This window comes from Gossypium arboreum, chromosome 10 (assembly GCF_025698485.1).
Source record: "Gossypium arboreum isolate Shixiya-1 chromosome 10, ASM2569848v2, whole genome shotgun sequence".
NCBI classification, from domain to species: domain Eukaryota; kingdom Viridiplantae; phylum Streptophyta; class Magnoliopsida; order Malvales; family Malvaceae; genus Gossypium; species Gossypium arboreum.
Window position 1 is genome coordinate 131,619,591 of NC_069079.1, and position 19,965 is coordinate 131,639,555.

Below are 19,965 nucleotides of genomic sequence, written 5' to 3' on the forward strand. Positions count from 1 at the left end.
TCAGTTTACTTTTTAATCTAATATATAAAAATTAATTTACTTATTTTAAATATAATTTAACTCCTAATATAAAATATTCATTATATTTTTACTCAGATTGTGATATAAAGTTTCATAACATAATTCAAGCCAAACACTTTGATATAAATGATTTGGTATTTGAGGTACGATTTAATCTATGCCTTAAATAGTGCAATAATTTCAAAGCCGATAACTCTTTTATTTTTATGAAATCAGTTGAGGACCCAATCGCAAATTGCCTTTGATGTACTAAAAAGTGAAATATAACAGATACCGAAACTTAAATGCCTCGAAAATTTGGTAAGTGAATAGTGGGTTGGTCCCCCTACTAGCCTTAGGTCTCAACTTCCTTTAAATCCTATCGTGTAAACTGCAAACCCACAATTACACATCCTAGTTCCCCTCTTCATCCCATTCCTTTTATATACTACCATAACTCAGGTTAAATTCTGCTATACTTTGTGAAATGTAAATTTAGTTTTTGTATTTTACTTTGATAAATTTTAATTAATATATTTTAAATTTTAAAATTTTAATCTTGACTCTAATAATAGTAGTTAATTTTTTATTAAATTTAATTACTAATCCTCAATTATGTGTAAGACCGTAGATTTAGTTTAATTGGATCATTTAAAGTCTTTATACCGCACTTAATTTACTAAATTTAACTGGTAATAAGAACTGAAATTTTAAAATTTTAAAAATATAAAAATAAAAATGAGCAAATTAAAATATAAAAATTAAATTCACAATATTATTAAAGCACTAATAGATATAATTACATTGCAATGTCCCTCCCAAAAGATCTTACTCAAGGATAGTTAAGTAATTTCATTCCCCCTCGGACATGTAGAAATGTCTGTTAGGACTTTATTTGTACACAATTTAGAGAGTAAAGAGTTGGACAATGCTAAAACTTAACATAATTCATTGAAGAGGTTGGTTGGTTCCCTCCATGAACTACAGTGAAGCTCAGCCCTTTATTTTATTTTATATTTTTTTGAAGGCCCACAACTTTGAACATATGAAACTCATCATGAAAAAGATGGAAAATTATGAATCATTACCATCAACCATTGAATTTAATCTACTTTTGGGTGTTTGTGGTTTCAGATTTTCAAGGAAAAAAAACTATAGCTTTCTTCGTTTATGTAATGGAATTCCTCGCCAATTCTATCTCAATCTAAGCTATCCAAGTTCCAAAGACTAAAGCTTTTTTGAAGCGGTGGTTCCAGTTTGATTCTCCCAAAATATGTAAGTATTCAGTGCACCTTTTATACACAATCCATATGGAATTTACCACTATACTATAGTATATAAGATGATGTTAGGATGCGGAAATGTAAAAATTCAGAATAGTAGTACCTGAAGAAGTGAGACTTCTTAATGGCGAAGAAGAAGAGCTGGTTCAATCTAGTGAAGAGGTTCTTTCTCTTTGAGACACTTATAAATGCACAAAAGGTAACTCCTCACCCCCCCCCTTTCCTTTTGCTGTTCTTGTATGGATGAATGGCTGTCATGGATGTTAATATGTTATATATATCTGTCGGTAGGATAACAGAAGGAAATGGATGTTTGGAAGGTTTAGGACCAAAAGGTTAGCATCCATTAAAGCTCCATCACCACCAAGAGACACCATAAAATATGAAACAGAGGAGGACCAGAAGAATCATGCCTTAACAGTGGCAATTGCCGCAGTGGCTGCTGCTGAAGCAGCTGTTGCAGCTGCTCAGGTTGCAGCCGAGGTTGTTCGCCTCACAGGCAATGACGCCCCTAAAGCTAAAGAAGAACAAACCAATGATGTTAAACCTGACTGTTCTTCATCTAGTGAGCTTGGCAACAAGTTCCAACAACTTGCTGCTATAAAAATCCAGGCTTCTTTTCGGGGTTACCTTGTAAGTTCTCTTTCTTTCATCATTACTGAACACATTCTTGGGAACAAGAATTTTGAAGTTATGGCGTGGAGAAAATTGTAGGCAAGGAAAGCTTTGAGAGCATTGAAAGGGATAGTGAAGCTTCAAGCAATTATTCGAGGCCGAGTTGTGAGACGACAAGCATTGACTGCTTTAAAATGCTTGCAATCGATTGTAAACATTCAGTCTCAAGTTTGTGCAAGGAGATTCCAAATTGTAGAAGGCACTTGGCAACAACATGATGAGAACAAAGAGTTGATAACTTTGAAAGATAAGATTCTTAAGGTATGTCTGTCCATTGTCACTATTAACAACAGTCAAACAGTCATCTCTTGTAATAATCAATCCTTCTGGTTTCAAAACATTATAGGTGGATACCAACAGTCAAACAAGATGGGACAATTGTAATGGAGGATTGAAGTACTGGTTAGACCAATGGGTGGATACTAAAAGTAAAGATGTTGAAGTCGAAGACATAGACTCGGTTTGGACTTCGAACCGCAAGCCTACGAGGCTCAAGACTTTTTCGAGACAGTATCATTGTGATGCAGAAGGGGTAGATATTCCGGTACGGGTTCAAGGACGACGATCATTTCATGGAAAGCAGAGTTCTTTAGGAGAAGATAGTTCTTTTATTACATCTCCTGTAGTTCCAACTTACATGGCTGCAACACAATCTACTAAAGCAAAGGTAAGGTCAATGAGTTCACCAAAGCTAAGGCCAGGAACTTGTGATACTCAATCCGAAAGCTATTCACCATATAAGAACAAGTTGTGTCTCCTATCTTCAGTTACAAGCAAGCCTAACGCTTATGAGCAGAGATCCCCAACACTAAAGGTTGTAAAGTCAAAGAAAACCTTGAAGGATCTTAGCTTTAACTCTTAATGTTCATTGCCTAATTGGGTGCAAAAAAGCACCTTCAAATGACTCGACCATTGTGATGTTTTAGGTCCCTTGGAAGCAAGTCTTTGTTATTGTGTTTGTGTGAGATTGCTGATGCTGTTTTGTGCTTAAACAATTGAATGAATCAAGTTTTGTGTATGACATACTATTAAGAAAGCCACAATAAAAACAGAAATGTTATGAGACTATCCAAAGATAACATCACTTGAGCAATGATTAGAAAATTAAATGGGTAAAATACTAGTGACCACATTATTAATTTTTTTTGGTCATCTAAATATGAAAAGCTATAAACTGGTAACCCAATTATTCTATTTGTTTTTTTTTGTCCACAGCCGTTAAGCTACTAACAGAAATATAACTTGGCAACTTTTAAAATTGACATGATAGAAATTTTAACCTTTAATATTTACATATTGTATCAATTTAGTATTGATTCTAAAAAATTTAACCCTCAACATTTTACAGATTGTGTAATTTGGTCTTTTTGTAATTTTATTTTTCTTTGTGACATCGAGGAGTTAATTTTAAAAGAATTAGAAAAAATAAAAATTATTATCTTAGATTTTTGGGTGTTTTCAATTTTAGTATATTTCCTATCAAATTTAACTAACAAATTTGTTTTTTAGTTGATGAAAAGGTCACAAAGAAAAGTAAAATCAAACTACACAATGTGTAAATGTTAGGGTTAAAATTTTTAGAATTAAGACTAAATTAATGCAAAATATAAATATAAAGGGTTGAAGTTGTTATTATGCTAATTTTAAAAGCTATCACATCATCTTTCTATTATTTGATGACTAGTGACAACAAACATAAAATTGAATGGTTAGATAAGCATTTTATAATTTTTTAAAAATTAGATGAATAAACTAATAGTTGAGTTAATGTAATTTACTCAAATTAAATTTATTGAGATAATAACCCAAAACTTGTAATGAGTTTTGATAAATTTTGATTGAGATACAAAATTTGGAGCGGGCTTAATTCCATGGAAGTATATAAAAGGACCCATGGCATAACTGGACCAATAAAAGTAAAAGTACACAGAGTATGGGCTACGCTTTGATTTTAATATAAATGGTTTGACTAATGGCTAAAATAATGGGCCTCTGATGAAGCTAATAGGTGTTTGCAGTTGCAAACGACGCAAGTTTGGTTTCCAAGAAACACAAGTAAAGGTGAAATATTTGGGAGTTCCTTCTATTAATAATTATATTACATTTTACTCTTTTTATTAACAAAATAAGTAAATGAATACTTTTTTTTTGGAGGGAGAGTAAATGAATACTTATACGTTATATTAAAAAGCAAATTGATCTTTTCTGTTAAAATTTTTATCCATTTTTACTATTAAAAACTAGCATAGCTGACAAAATAACTAGACGTGCTACATGTATCTTATGTTGGAGAATTTAATAAATTTTTTAATAAAATGATCAATTTACTCTTTGATATAGCGTACATAAACTAGTTTCCTATTTTTTGAATAAATGGGACAAAATGTAATCAAACTCGTAGTTGAAGAGCCTTTGATACTTTTACTTACAAACAAACAAATAGGAAAAAAGAAAGGTTAAAATATTCTCTAAATTCATTCACTTTTCAACATTTAGAATGTAGTCATTTTTACTTCTATTTCTAACAATTTGATCCTTTACTTTTTAAATTTTAAAATTATGGAAGTTTAGAAATTGAAGGAGGTTTTTAGGCAATGGCAGTGGCAAAAGAGATGGAAAAAGAAAATCTTGGACTTACTTGATTGTAGAAGATATAGTTGTTTCTCCACTTCCTTTTTTATATATGTAGTGTGTTAAATGATAGGGAGCGTGAAGTTAGTCAAAGATTGGATTTTACTATTTATTTGTTGGTTAAGAAAGCAACAAAACGCATGTAATTGGAATATAATATAGGGTACATATTGTGTATGTATTTCAAAAATCAATAATTTTCAAACTGCACTAGTTGCTTTCATTAATAAGAAAATGTCGACCACCATGCCATAGCCATAGCCATAGCCATAGCCATAGCATATGGATTAATTGTCATTCGTCATTGGATGTGGTTGGAGCTCATAGATTTCCTTTGGGTGATTGTATCTTAGATGTATTGTATTTATGTATCGAATTAAATTAGTTTTTTTATTATTAAATGAATCAATTTAATCCCTGTATTATTAGAAATAATTAAATAAAATCAAACTGGAATAGAGTTAACATCTACGGTTAAAATTTGATATTTTTACTAATAAATAGACTAATTTAATCGAATCCCTATAATATAGGGACCTCCTAAGCAATTTAACCATTACCTTTGCCAACCAAAATTCTCATCCCTCCTTTCTAGTCCTAGTCCTACCTTCAAACCACAATGTCCAAATTCAAACTTGTGGGAGTCCTTCTCAAATAATAAAAAAGACACTGCTCTTTTGGGTCCTAGAAAATGACATACAAGGTGGTTTGAAACATACATTAGTTTAGGAGGATATGTTTTTTTGGGGGGTACATGGAAGATATGTTTTTTAATCATGTATAGAGTGAAATGATGTTCAAAGTGTCTGCCAGAGCCAAGCCTATGCTTGGTCACTAGCTCAGCCTTTGTTATGTTTGTGTGTTGGGTGGGTATATTCAGTTGATATCTAGCTGAAAAACCACTGTAGTAGGTAGCTAGACCCATGGCGCATGCCTTGGATGATTAAGAACAAATTAACAAGTGATTTGATGATCCGAAAAGTTGTTATACTGAATTATGTATCAACTCATTACATGATAGATATATACACGGATCATATTTTAAAGTAAATTTTAGATTACAGTAACCTTGAATTTTAGAAAATGCTAACTTTGCATATTTTGAAGTGATATAAGAATAACATTGGTAGGAGGAAGACAGCAAACCAAACATTCCCATCACCTAATTCTCAATTAATTAAAAGTTAAATATGACCAATTTTGAAAGTAATTTGGCATGTATATAAATCTTTGCAGCTGCATGTGACATGTTAACCAAAGCGACAAAAATGCATAATCCCGAAGTATGTCTCTAATTATTGTTTTGTTCCCCTTTCCTGTTTGGGTCAAACTGAGTTAAAACATTACATAAAAATAAAGTTTGATTAAACAGCTTGTGTTGTTATTCGAAAACTAATTACATGGTTGTAATTACAGTTGTATACATCGATTAACATTAAATAACCCTTAATGAAGCAGCAGCAGCTTTATGTGATGGATTGGAATAGAATCGAGGTTGCAAATAGACCTTAAAACGCATCGAGACTATGACAGTGAGCTTAACTCCTATTGCTTTCCAAGGCTTCAAAAGGTATTGGATAATAGCAACTAATTTAACTTGAGCACAACTTAGAAGGTAGAATCTCCATCAATGTGAACACGGCTGTAATTGGAAGGACAAAGGAATTGATGTGGGGGCTTTACATAGATCAATATTGCAATATATTAACAATCAACAGAACAAAAAGAAAAAGAACAAAAGAAAAGAGCTAAATATAAAATACTTAAAACCCAACCACAAATTTCATCATTTAAATCATTGCATTTAAATCATTGCCTATTGATGAAAAGAAAAAAAAGTTTTGCTGCAAAAACTATGTAGATCATGATCATAGGCTAATCAGCTAGCTAGCTGTATATGTTTATTGAATTGCTGGACAGTTCATGGCCTCCTCACTTTTCCCTAACATAGAGAGAAATTGCTCATCAAATTAATAGTAAAAGTTGTATAATATGATCTCTTTTTTTTGGCTTCAAAACCAAGTGTTTTACAGATCAATCTTTTTTGGTTTGTTCATTAATTGATGGGGTAAACCAAATCAAACACAAAATCTAGTCCTGCATATGCGAGAATTCTGGCACTGCAGATTTGTCCCATGCAACTGCATGTTTATATATGGAAAACAACATAAACATGCATATACAATAGTAAGAGTAATGAGACAACTGGTTACGTATATGCAGACAAAATATATATAGACATAATTGTGGAACAGGGAAAATCCTGTGAAAACTTTACCTGATTATATGTCCTTCATGCTCTTCAATAGCCCCTCCAATGGTCACTCAATGAGATGCGTTTTTTTGTTTGTCGATAAAACTAAACAATAATGAAACAGATTTTTGTCCTGGTCCAGCCTACAGATGAGGCACTTAACATTAATTATCTAATTAATGATGGATCTTAATAATAATTTTGAGAATTACATTAACAAAATCAAGTAAGTATAGGTATAGGTGGCTATAAGTAATCACGACAAGCATGAATGTAGGAAAAAGATATGTATATAAGCTTTAAATATGAACCTCTCAGTCTCAGCCATAAGGGATGAGATTGGGAATTAGTTAGGTAGAGACAAGGAGACATTGATTAAAGTGGAATAAAAAGTGGGATGGGGAAACATGATAAGCATAATTATTCATTAATTATCTCACATAAGGTTTTGAGCATCCTAAATGGAATTTCTGCCCTACCAACTCTCTCATTTAACTACATTCTTTACTCCCTAAAGTCATATATGAGTATTTGAGGATGACGACCACAAATTACTACGTGGCAATCTCAGCTGTTGTATCCGCCCTAATGGCACCGCCACCCCCTACTTGTCCAAACATCATTCGCCACCCCTCAATCTGGGGTTAGCCAATGGAATGGTGGAGCGGACACTGACGTGGCTGTAATCTTGTAAAGGGTTTTTGACTGATAGATGGGAGCCACCTCTGCAGTCCCATGATCGATATTAAGGCTTTAATTAAAGTTCATTTGAGGCTTTAATTATGAGGCTTTGTATTCCACAAATGTAGCATCTTACGGACAATATATGCCCCACGTACCTACGCTTGGGAGGCTTCCAACATACGTCTAAATTCTGGTTTGCCCATATTTCTCTTTCTACAAAACGTATATATTTGTACTGTAATTCAAGATTAGATATATATATATATATATATATATATATATGAGATTATACAGAGGTGTATTTGTTGCATGTACATAGTTCACACTCGTAATAAAGGTAGATGATAAGTGGTAAAAGTATTTGGAGGACTCTACGTTAGGAGTTAGATTGCATTTTGTCCCCTTTTTTTAAAAAAATAGATAAATTAGTCTTTATAAGTTAATTCAAAGAGCATATTGGTTCTTTCTATTAAAAGTTTTATCTATTTGTCTTGTTAAAAACTAATATAGCTAATAGAATAACTACACAATGATATGTCGCATGCTACATGTGCATCATATTGACATACAAAGACCATGTTTTAACCGTAAAAATTTTAACAGAATGATCAGTTTGCTATTTAATTTAATGTACAAAGATTAATTTGTCCATTTTTTGAGTAAAAGGGACAAAAATATAATCTCACTTCTAGTACAAGGACCTCCATGGTATTTTTACCATGTGATTCTAGAAAATATATGCATATGTATTAGAGATAAGACAAATGTATATTTGTTGCATGTTTATAGTTTACATTATACGTAACAAAGGTAGAGGATAAGTGAGTGGATTTCATAATATATTATTAATGAATACAGACACCTAGAGTACTCCTAAACTTGTATTTCTTCGGACAGTTGTTGAATTCATGGGTATATACCTTTAATTAGGTTGTGATGTGCCAGAAAAGAGCAAATTTCTGGCTTTTAATCCTTGTTAATCATGTTACTTTTGTTGTCTAGGTCTTCTTTTTCCTTTCTTCCTTGGCCTATTCAATTAGGTCCTTTTCACTTTTTTTTCCTCTTTGCTTTTGTGATGGAGATTTCTAAGTTTTTTTTATTTTTTTTTTTACTTAGGCAACTTCTAGTAATAGAAAGTATGATCCACACAATATAGAAGATTTTCCTCGTAGAATATCTCACATTGGATAGGTGTTTTAAATACCAAATAACTTAGATTAGGATATATACTAATTAAAACTAGAAGAAAAAATAATTGTTTAATTATTCAATGTTTCAAGAGCTCAAGAAATCATAAACTTCCCCCGAACTTGATTTCAGAAGAGGAAATAAAAGATTAAATTATACTATTAGTTTTCATACTTTTCGAGTTGGTCAATTTTAATTTTGATATTTTTCAAATTCTAAAACTTTAGTTCTGGCTCAAACAGTGGCATTTAATTTCGTTTGGTTAAATTTAATTACCAGTCCAGTACTATGCATATAATTGTAAATTTGGTCTATATTCTTCAGTATGAATTTTGGTCCATAATTTAACAATTATCATTTGGTGAGAAATGAAATTTTAAACTTTGAAAAGTACAAGGACTAAAATGACGAAATTAAAGTACAGGGACTAAAGTATAAGGACTAATAGCAGAATTTAACCAATATAAAAAACAAGTTTTTTATCAGTTCAAGTAGGTAGGTAGCTATTTAGGTTTAAATATTAACTTAAACACAAATCTTTTATCACTTCACTTGTAATTCGATATACCCTGATGAAACTAGTCTATAATGAGTATATGCAGATGACTGATGAGTCTAAATGGAAGAGACAAATTAGTTAGGAATGTGATGGATGGTATATAGAATGTTCCATGCATTATATATGTATACTTGGAGAGAGAGAGTGAGAGAAGGAGAAAGAGAACCTAAGGGGATTAGGAAGGGTGAGAAAGGGAGTCCATAATTATTTCAGCTAGCTTTTTAATATCGTCTCCCTACAATCTATAGACTGTAGATAGCTACCTGTTTGATATTTCATCAATATTGTAATGAGTTCAAACTCCCAAACTGTCTTGTCTTCTGACTTGTGTTTCTCTTCTGTTGCATTCAGGCAATTGTATTTTCTGTTCTCAACTATGAAATCAAAATTCAGAATTTCAATTTTGGTACCAAATTTGAGTCTTAATAATCATTGGGATTGAGAATATAATTCACGTAACATAGTTTACATACAGCAAAGGGGAGAAGCAATAATTGCGGTACTGACCACTGTAATGAAATCTAATCCCAGAGAATCATTTAAACTTGTCCAGTTGCTGGACAATTAAGGCATAGATAGAATACATGTCTTTGCATTGCATAACTCTTTACCTCTCCATCACCATGACAGTCCAAAAGGGTCCCAACCTCACCAATCATACACCTTCAACCATAAAGCACATAGAAAGCATTCGAATATCACGTGTCCCAGGGACCCCTTTGCTACCCCACCCTACCCCGGCAGTCCCTCTCATCCATATCCCAGAATAGATACGTGATGTCTACATTCCGACACTGACGGATACAAGGAGAGTATGCATCAGAGGCCATGGCATGGCATGGCATGGCATGACATGACATGACATAATACGCATTCAGCTTCAAAGCAGAGAGCCATTGCATCTTATTCTAAAAAAGGGGGGGGGGGGAACAAGAATATCCTTAAACATAGAGTTAAAATCTGAAAATTTTGCAACTCATTTTGTCTTTTTGGTGAAAAAAAAAAAGAGAGGTGAGATTGTGGTTTAAAACTGTTGAAGAAAGTGCAAAGATTTGTGGAAATCTTTTCTTTATGGTGACCCTGGCTGGTCTTATAAACACAAGACCCCAAAAAAGAAGTGAAAGACAATCCTAAAACTCTCTAACACTCCCTCACTTCTTCTCTTCCTTGCCTCTTCTAACCAATAGGAGAACATGCTTGTTAGCTTTCCCGGACAAAACAACATGCTTGTCTTAAGAAGCTTCATGATCTTGTTCTTCAGCTGCATAACCATTAAAATCAACCTCTGTTTTCCAAGTATTCCTTCTTCACTAAAAACACTTTCCATTGATGGACATTTCGATTTTGAACAAGTCGAGCATGCAGCTAAAGATTTTGGTAATAGATACAGTTACATCCCTTTAGCTGTTTTATACCCGAAGTCAGTTTCCGACATTGCTACCACAGTGAATCATGTTTGGCAGATTGGTGGTGGTTCAGAACTCAAAATAGCAGCTAGAGGGCATGGTCACTCACTCCAGGGACAAGCACAAACTCACCGAGGTGTCGTGATCAACATGGAATCACTCCAAGGCCATAAAATGCAGGTTCACACTGGGAACTTCCCTTATGTGGATGTATCAGGTGGTGAGTTGTGGATAAATATACTGCGTGAAAGCCTGAAACATGGGTTAGCGCCAAAATCTTGGACAGATTACCTACATTTAACAGTTGGTGGTACTTTGTCCAATGCTGGGATCAGTGGACAAGCATTTCGGCATGGACCGCAGATCAGTAATGTTTACCAACTGGAAGTTGTAACAGGTTAATTCAGCATCTATGAGATACATACATACATGCACACATACAGTATATATACTGACTGAAGATTGTCTCTACTTGAACATAGGGAAAGGAGAAGTGGTGAATTGCTCTGAGAAACAGAACAGTGATCTGTTTTACAGCGTCCTTGGAGGATTGGGTCAGTTTGGCATCATAACAAGGGCAAGAATATCACTTGAACCAGCACCCGAAATGGTAAGAATGGAAATTATATAGTTAGAAGACTATTTCATATTAGTTGACTAATAATTCTGATTGTTGAACAGGTCAAATGGATTAGGATGGTGTATACAGATTTTGCTACATTTACTAGGGACCAAGAGAAGTTAATATCAGGAAAAAGCACATTTGATTATGTTGAAGGATTTGTGATAATAAACAGGACTGGTTTATTGAATAACTGGAGATCATCATTCAATCCACAAGATCCTCTGCAAGCTAGCCAATTCAAGTCTGATGGAAGGACGCTCTTTTGTCTTGAATTAGCAAAGTACTTTAACCATGAAGATATGGTGCTAGTAAATCAGGTGAGTCACTCTTAGATTATTAATGGATCATCAAATGGAAACAATTGAACTGATAAAAAGGGCATTGATGTATTGCAGGAAATAAAGACATCATTATCTCAGTTAAACCATATTCCATCCACACTGTTTATATCAGAAGTTCAATACATGGAGTTTTTAGACAGGGTTCACATTTCTGAGATCAAACTCCGGTCGAGAGGCTTGTGGGAAGTTCCACATCCATGGCTTAATCTATTCATCCCAAAAAGTAAAATCCATAGTTTTGCTCAAGAGGTTTTTGGCAATATCCTTACAGATACAAGCAGTGGCCCCATTCTCATCTACCCTGTTAACAAATCGAAGTAAATAATTTCAAGCAAATAATAATGATTAAATGCATTTTCATGATTTCATTTGATGATGGATTGTTAAATGTTGATTGCAGATGGGACAATAGAACATCTGTTGTGATACCAGAAGAAGATGTTTTCTATTTAGTGGCATTCCTTTCGTCTGCGGTACCTTCTTCAACAGGAAATGATGGGTTAGAGCAGATATTAATTCGAAACAAAAGGATTTTAGACTTCTGTGAGATAGCTGGCCTTGGTGTAAAGCAATACCTGCCCCACTTTTCTACACAAGGAGAATGGAAATCCCATTTTGGCCCACATTGGGAAGCTTTCACTAGGAGAAAATCCACTTATGACCCCTCGGCTATACTAGCTCCGGGCCAAAGAATATTTCAAAAGCTAATAGCTTACTCATGATAAACATCATCTTACTATATCTAAAAGGAAAAACAAGGGGAAAAAAAGAGCTTTTGCAGCATGCAGGCCAATGTGCAGCAAATTCATACTGAGGAAGCTCAAGACTAGTACAACTCTTTTTTTTCTGCCAAAAAGGTTAAACCTATCATATTTTAATTATTGACTACAATTGTATACCAGTGCCTTAACAAGGGGATGTAAATACTGAACTTGCCAGATAAAGGCTAATTCTTTTGTCTACAAAGTCCAATTGCTAAACTTAGCAGAGAAACATTGGTTACCAGTTGCTGCTGCATCTAACTTGTTGCAAATGGCACTATCTAAACTTTGATGAATGGCATAAAGACAGTGAAAAGTTGTTACTTAAATTATTGAGTATTAATTATGGCAGAAAGCAATTGACATTAGAGCTAAACCAGCATAAGCCTACAGCCTTTCTTCCCTCTGAGTTGCTATGGTCTTTTGCATTCTTTCTTGTCCTTTTATCTTCTATGCCAAGCTCCATAGCATTTTGAGCATGTCCTGTCTAAAGACAAATATATGTTTTCCTACTTAACACTTTCTCATAGAGTATTCTAAACTAAAAAGGATCTATCTTGAAATCTATTCATTTGACCTGCATGGTCTTCACTACTAGGAAAACTTGATTATTATGGCTTTCTTTATATAATAACAGTCAACTATGCATTATGATTCTAATGGCTCCCATCGAACTTCATTCATTTCACATCAGCCAAAAGGAAAAGATGTGCCGATAAAGTGGGTTAAAAAGGATAATTTTTGGCTGTTCAGGAGATTCTGGCATCTATATATCAGAGACATCATAGCAATGGTAGTTATATGTGACAGTGATCTACACAAAGTTTGGTTGTAGCAAAAGTTTGCTTCTATGGGTAAATATATTTGATTACTTATCCAAAAAATAAATGAAATTCATCAGAATAGTTCCTAGCTACTTCAATAAAAGCCTTTTCTAGGCCGACCTATTACTACCATCATTTCAACTGTAACGTGGAAGTGGATCATTCAAGCCATATCTGGGCCAGTCGGGAGCGGTTCGTAGCCATCATGGTGCTTGGTCGTGGAAGCTTCTCTCCAGTTCTCAACGGGTATGCATTTGAGGATAACAGCAACAATGAGGCTTCCTGCTCCAAGTAAAATGCTGGTCAGCCATAACTCCCAGCTCAGTGGCACGGTATCTGCAACTGTACCCAAAAGTTCCACTATTATGCTTTGGAAACCCACTGTACAGACCATCACCATAATGAATAGCCAGCTATCAAAGAAGCCTCGGAAAACATTTATCTTCTCCATATCCCTGCTATTGATTTCATTGAACACCTGAAGTAATAGTAGAAACAAACTACATTATAAACTGAATAATTTGGTACATTAGAAAGTGATGAAAAGAATATAACGATTAAGAGGCAGCACCTGGCAAAACACAAATGAATTGAAGATGAGTGTATTTAGAATAGCAGTAGCATTTGAACCAGAAATCTTCAAAAGCCGTTTCCCATCAAATTTGAGAATTGCAAGTACAATCAATTGATAAATGGTCTGACCAATTATATTCCTCCACATGACCCTGGAGATGAAGGCTACATCCCTTCCAATAGGAGGTCTTTTCATTAGGCCTTCATGAGGAGGTTCTGTGGCCAATGCCAATGCACCGAGAGTGTCCATGATCATGTTTACCCAAAGTAGCTGAACAGCCGTCAGAGGAGCAGAACCTGAAAATTACTTCTCAAATATTATCAGTCATTTGTAGTGTCTTGTCTTAAGACAGGTTTAAGCTCAAACTAGGAGACAAATTTGCTGGTGATGTTTTACTGTCTCAGTACCTGAGATGCAAGCAGAAACAAAATTGAGCATGAGAGCCACAATGTTAACTGTTAGCTGGAACTGTACAAACTTTTGGATATTGATATAAACTGCACGGCCCCATCTGGCTACATTCTGTATAGTCGCGAAGTTGTCATCCATTATGATAACATCGGCATTTTCTTTTGCAACCTGAAGGTGATATTGAAGAAACATGCTTGGTTTACAAAACAAGTAAAACTGCTTAATTGTCACAACTGCTGGTTGAGATGATAACAAACCTCTGTACCAGCTATTCCCATAGCAAGTCCAATGTCAGCCTCATGCAAAGCTGGTGCATCGTTTGTCCCATCACCAGTCACAGCCACCACTTCTTTAAACTCCATCCTCAAGTAGGTTACAAGTTTGTGCTTGTCCAAGGGCAATGATCGGGCCAGAACCTGCACACATGTCAAGCATGTTATTCATAAACATGCTACTAAAGTTGTGGTTTCTGTTTTCTTTTTCCAGCTCCAAACATGTTCCTAGAAGTCATTTTTTTTATAGTAAAGCAGTATTTGATTCCTTAGAAAAACAGAAGAGTAAAGTTTTCATAACAATAACATAATATATATTAAAGAAAAAAGATTTCCATGTGCTTAAAGCAATAACAAGACCTGCAGTTTAGGTATGGTCTCCTCCATCTGCCGTGGGCTCATGTCACGAAATTCTGGCCCTTCAATTGCCAAACCGTTTTCTGTCAAAATTCCACACTCTCTTGCTATAGCTTTAGCAGTATTAATGTTGTCTCCAGTAACTATCCGCACTTTAATTCCAGCAGATAAACAAGTTTCCACTGCTTGCCTTACCCCAGGACGCACAGGATCCTTAATTCCAATCACAGCTATCAACGTATAGTTTTCTTGAGGGATGCTATCGCTATCTACATCTGAAGTGTCTTTTACATCCTTGAAAGCCAAGCATAGAGTTCTTAGAGCCTCACATGCAAAGCCATTAATTACATCAGTGATGAACTTCTTCTGCTCTTTGGATAGATGTTCAGCCTTCCCATCAACATTGATTACCTTGTTGCAAGATTCTAAAATGATTTCTGATGCACCTTTGCAAAATGCTCTATTCTCACCACCATTAGAAAGGGAGACAAGGACGGACATCCTTTTCTTCTCTGAATTGAAAGGCTCAACTTTCAGAATTGTAGATTCCTTCCTCTGCTTTTTGAATTCACCTCCCAACAGCAAACCAAACTCTAATATTGCTGTCTCTGTTGGAGAACCCAAAATGTTGTTCTTGCCATCTTTTCCCTTGACTACTTCAGCTCCTGTATTTTGAAATATGGACTGCAAAAGTAGGTCCAATACTTCTCCAGCAATTGAGGACCGCAAAACATCCTTCCTCTTGTTATCTCCCGCAATACTTATGGTTCGCCCACAAGTCCAAATTTTGTCAACAACCATATGATTAGTAGTGAGTGTCCCTGTCTTATCAGTACAAATACAAGTGGCTGATCCCATTGTCTCACATGCTGAGAGATGTCTCACAAGAGCTTTATCACTCATTAACTTTTTCATTGCAAATGCAAGACTTAATGTTACTGCCAGTGGTAATCCTTCCGGAACTGCAACTACAATTATGGTCACTGCAACGGCAAAGAAATTCAAGAGAGACAGAACGTCGCTCATACCCCACTTTTCAATCTCCCCGAGCTGCGCCTTTGTCACCATAAACCTTATGGCGAGAACCAAAAATGTCAAAACAGCAAATACCAAACCAATCTTTCCAATAACTGTAGCAACTCCGTTTAGCTTCACCTGTAGAGGTGTTTCATCTACTCCACCTTCGCTTAAAGTAACCATCAGTCTTCCCCATTCAGTCCTCATACCAACTGTTGTCACTAACATTTTCCCAGAGCCATCCTGAACTTTTGTCCCTGAGAGAAGAAAAGGTCTCTCCTGAGTTACTTTTACAGGCTCACTCTCCCCAGACAAGCTTGATTCATCGATCGATAAGCTGTAACCAGATATAAGAACACCGTCTGCTGGAACTTGATCTCCAATTGATAGATGAACTATATCCCCAACCACCAGATCATAGATAGAAATCTTCTGCCTGCACCCTTCTCTGGTGACCTGAACAAGTATATTTTTCTTTTCTTTATCCAAGTCTTTGAATTGCAAGGACTGCTTGTAATCACTAATGGCAGTAACAAATACAACCAGGAAAATGCAAAGTACTATTCCTAGCCCATCATACAGGCCACCAGGCCACCCTTCAGTAGCAACTCCAACACCTATAGAAACAACAGCACATACTATGAGAATAATCAAAGTCAAGTCATGAAGCGCTTCCCACACAAACATCCAAAAGGATCTAGCAGGTTTTTCATCAAATTTGTTGTTGCCATATATATTTTTCCTGAATGAGATATCAGTTGGAACAACGCCATTGGTCAGAGAAACAGAGACTTTTTTGGCTAAGCCTTCTACTCCTCCATGTTCTTCAAAGCTACTCATGTCATGGGACCGAACAATGGATGCTAGCTCATCAGCTCCAATGTGAAAACCAGCTTCCCTAACATCTTCTGGAAGCTTGCGCTCAGCTTGCTTGCCAGCTGTTCTAGGTACCAGATAAAGTTAGATGATTGAAGAGGAATATTTGATTTGGATGGATAACGATGGATCATATATATTAGAGATCATACCATCAATGAAATTCAATGCCGCTTTTTGCACATAAAGAGCTACCCTAATTTTTTCCTGGCAAAGAACATGATCCAATCCCAGTATAATAAGTTCAGGGATACTTTGGAAAACCAAATGTACAACTAAGACAGCCAGTTAGTCAGATTCTCATGTATTCAAGAATTGAGATTGTGACATATCTAACAAGAACATAGTTGTGATCTTCCATTGCTAATACCGATTCAATTTGAGTTCCAATATCCCACCTCATTATATCATTCAAGACTAACATAAGTCATTAATCTAGCTTGAAGGTACTGTTTAACAAGAGTGCAAATGCGATGACTCTTTGTTGATCCAACAAGCAAATTTTTTCATAAAAGAGGAAAGTTATGCAATTAGGTAGGTCACGTCCTGAATATAGAAATGACCTTTATATTACTGCTGCATGAAAATTAAATATCAAAGTGCGTTAAGAACACTGAAGATGTTTGGTTGCTGCTCCCTCCATCAGAGCATACTCGACTAAAGTTTGGAGCTTAGTGTTTCATAACTGGTTAAGACATTTACAAGACATTAAAGATTAATCATCTATTCCTTTGAGTAATTTTGGCCTGGTAATATGATTTCATCATTTAACAGTAACATGTTGCTGGAAAAAAGGACAAGAATTCTATATGTATATTTCGACAAGTATTGGTTGTTTTAAAACACAATCCCATGCAACCTTAAGCTGGCTTTGACTTTGGGCTATTAATTCAACCAACCAGAACCAGACATGACATGACAGGACAGGACTCGGATCCTTGTATGGAAGGAGCTCGTTTTGGTCTAAAATAAGAGACGGGCTCAAATCAAAGAGATGATAAATCATGTCCGAAGCCAATCTAGATAGATATAGGTAGAAAGTTTCCATTAAACTGGGAATGGGAAATCAGATTCGAGTTGAAAGCAAAGATAAAGTCAAAAGCTGTTGCCGTAAAAAATGGACTCGATATATTCTTGACCTTACGTTTTCGAAATTCAACCACTGAACAAATAAGATTATAAGGATGATACATAAAATTCAAAGCTTAACGTAAATTGTAGACCATTTCGGCGGAGTGAGGTTCAAATTATAATTTATTTCAAAATTCAACCTACTCGAGAAAGATACCTACAATTCAAGCGTTCCCTTTCTGATATTATGAGGACATGACATAGTACTTACGTACGTGAAGAAAGAATTAGGACAGTTACCACTGCAAATTGTTATATAATTAAAAAAAAAATTAAAAACCTGGATAATTTTACGCCTGCGATCAGCTTCAGCACGCTTAGCAAGATCAGCAACCATACGAAACCTACGACTGCGGTTCTTGACGAGAGCGACAGCAGACCTCCATCTCCTTAGAGCTTCTTCGGATGGCCTTTTGGGTTCAACAGCAAAGTTCTTTCTCAAGTAGTCCTCCATATATGTATGTAGAGGGAAAGAGCAGCGATGGATGGTATTAGGGTTATATATATGTATTATGAAAATCTGAAATATTGCAAATAGTTGTAAATTGCAATGCATGCAGGAAGGGGGAAGAATGGATGAATGGATGGAAGGTTTATTGGAATATGTTGGATTTTTGACGAAGAAAGGTTCAACTTCAAACCTCTATCGTCCGCCGAGATTGGCGGGAACCACTACAACAGATTTATACAGACGATAAGACTAGACTAGCGTATGGCAAGCTAAAGCAAAGCGAAAGCTAATAGTGTTATATATGGAAACTACCATTGCTGGACAACCATAATAAGATTTACTGGTAATTAAAAAGAATAAAAGAAATATGTTAAAAAGAAAAGCACAGCAGCCCATCAAACTTGACTGGGTCGATATTCTTTGATAACGTAAAGGTTTGGGCTGAAACTTTGGTTTTAGGTTCCATTCAACCTTGGCCTCCTAATTTTCAACCTACCTTTCATTCCGATACTTGTTCTGGGTAGTGTACAGCAATTTATTCCTTTTAACTTTTAAAATTTTACAATTTAATCTTTACTAAATTTTATTATTCATAATTTCTATCCAAATACTTAATTTACCTTTTAAAATACTTGCTCTTTCTTAGAAATCAAATTTTTGGATATTACATATGTCACGTAAATTAACATAAAAATAAAAATTTGTTTCTTTATCTAACATTTTCAAAATTTCGAACTTGTATTAATGCCTTTATGTGTTGTTTCAAGAATGATTCAAACTTCATGGGTAAAAATATGCTTGAAGATGTGCTTGAATTTATGAGGATATATATCACTAAAAAATAGCATTTAAGGCTTTTGAGTTGTAACTTGCTATCTTGTATATATTTGCCGACCCAATAATTTTAAGTTTAATATTCAAACTCCATTAATATATTTAGTAAGTAGTTTCCAACATGATAAAATAGCCTTTTAAAGTTTCTCATCAATCAACTTTTATGTTGACCAAGTGATTTCAAGCTTGATGGTTCAAAGTCCATTAATTTCTTTCATAGGTGGTTTCTAACTTGATAAAATAGTCTTTCAAGACTTCCAATTGGCTTTTTAAAGGCTTTTATGTGTGAAAGTCTCTCATATATGTTTTTCAATACACATAGTTGGAACTATCAAGCAATTCATCAATAGGATCTTTGCCTAGGGCACTAAGTGTCTAACTCTAATAGTTTTGATAGGAATTGTTAGCGTTAAATTGCTTGTCAACTATATATTAAGTTTCAATTAAAAAAACAATTTAAAGAACAAAAATTAGAGATGGACAAACAAATTAGTTGCACAGTTTGAAACGGTAGAGTAATCCATTATATATCAATAGTTCAAGATGTTATTAAAGTTGACTTCACTCACCAAATTGCAACCTTACTCTTATACACCTATTAAAATCCTTCTCCAAACTAAAATAAATTCCTAAGAATAACTAAATTTATGCTCTCTAAACCTCTTGAATAAATTGATAATCAAGTTTTTAATATATAGGTATTTGTAGACTTAAATATTTAAATTAGTATGATCAAAATGAATCTATGAAACATAATATATCATAAAAGGCAATCTCCATAAATTAAATTTCATACCATCTTAAATCACTT

The 19,965-nt window shown here is 34.7% G+C and overlaps 3 protein-coding genes across 5 annotated transcripts; 2 read left to right on the plus strand and 1 right to left on the minus strand.

The window, feature by feature from the left end:
- The first annotated feature begins 817 nt into the window (after window positions 1-817).
- On the plus strand, window positions 818-3,037 carry LOC108466485 (protein IQ-DOMAIN 11-like). Of its 3 annotated transcripts, none has more exons than XM_017766848.2 (6): window positions 818-959; window positions 1,135-1,275; window positions 1,353-1,482; window positions 1,575-1,916; window positions 1,998-2,219; window positions 2,305-3,037. In XM_017766848.2, exons 3-6 carry the CDS (start codon window positions 1,408-1,410, stop codon window positions 2,818-2,820), a joined length of 1,155 nt encoding a protein of 384 aa, XP_017622337.1. In that variant the 5' UTR covers window positions 818-959; window positions 1,135-1,275; window positions 1,353-1,407; the 3' UTR covers window positions 2,821-3,037. The 3 variants fall into 3 exon arrangements, with proteins under 3 accessions (XP_017622337.1, XP_017622338.1, XP_052875657.1); XM_017766849.2 differs by having other exon boundaries at window positions 1,376-1,482; XM_053019697.1 differs by having other exon boundaries at window positions 902-986; window positions 1,376-1,482.
- Window positions 3,038-10,293: 7,256 nt separating this feature from the next.
- Window positions 10,294-12,809, plus strand: LOC108466723 (cytokinin dehydrogenase 6-like). The gene is made up of 5 exons (XM_017767095.2): window positions 10,294-11,077; window positions 11,163-11,290; window positions 11,362-11,622; window positions 11,701-11,963; window positions 12,047-12,809. Exons 1-5 carry the CDS (start codon window positions 10,468-10,470, stop codon window positions 12,366-12,368), a joined length of 1,584 nt encoding a protein of 527 aa, XP_017622584.2. The 5' UTR covers window positions 10,294-10,467; the 3' UTR covers window positions 12,369-12,809.
- Window positions 12,810-13,145: 336 nt separating this feature from the next.
- On the minus strand, window positions 13,146-18,659 carry LOC108466724 (putative calcium-transporting ATPase 11, plasma membrane-type). Its single transcript, XM_017767096.2, has 7 exons — window positions 18,150-18,659; window positions 16,891-16,945; window positions 14,849-16,800; window positions 14,474-14,632; window positions 14,213-14,384; window positions 13,803-14,101; window positions 13,146-13,709 (listed from the first exon to the last, which is right to left on the minus strand). The coding sequence occupies exons 1-7, from the start codon at window positions 18,423-18,425 to the stop codon at window positions 13,395-13,397; spliced, it is 3,228 nt and encodes a 1,075-aa protein (XP_017622585.2). The 5' UTR covers window positions 18,426-18,659; the 3' UTR covers window positions 13,146-13,394.
- Window positions 18,660-19,965: the final 1,306 nt, after the last annotated feature.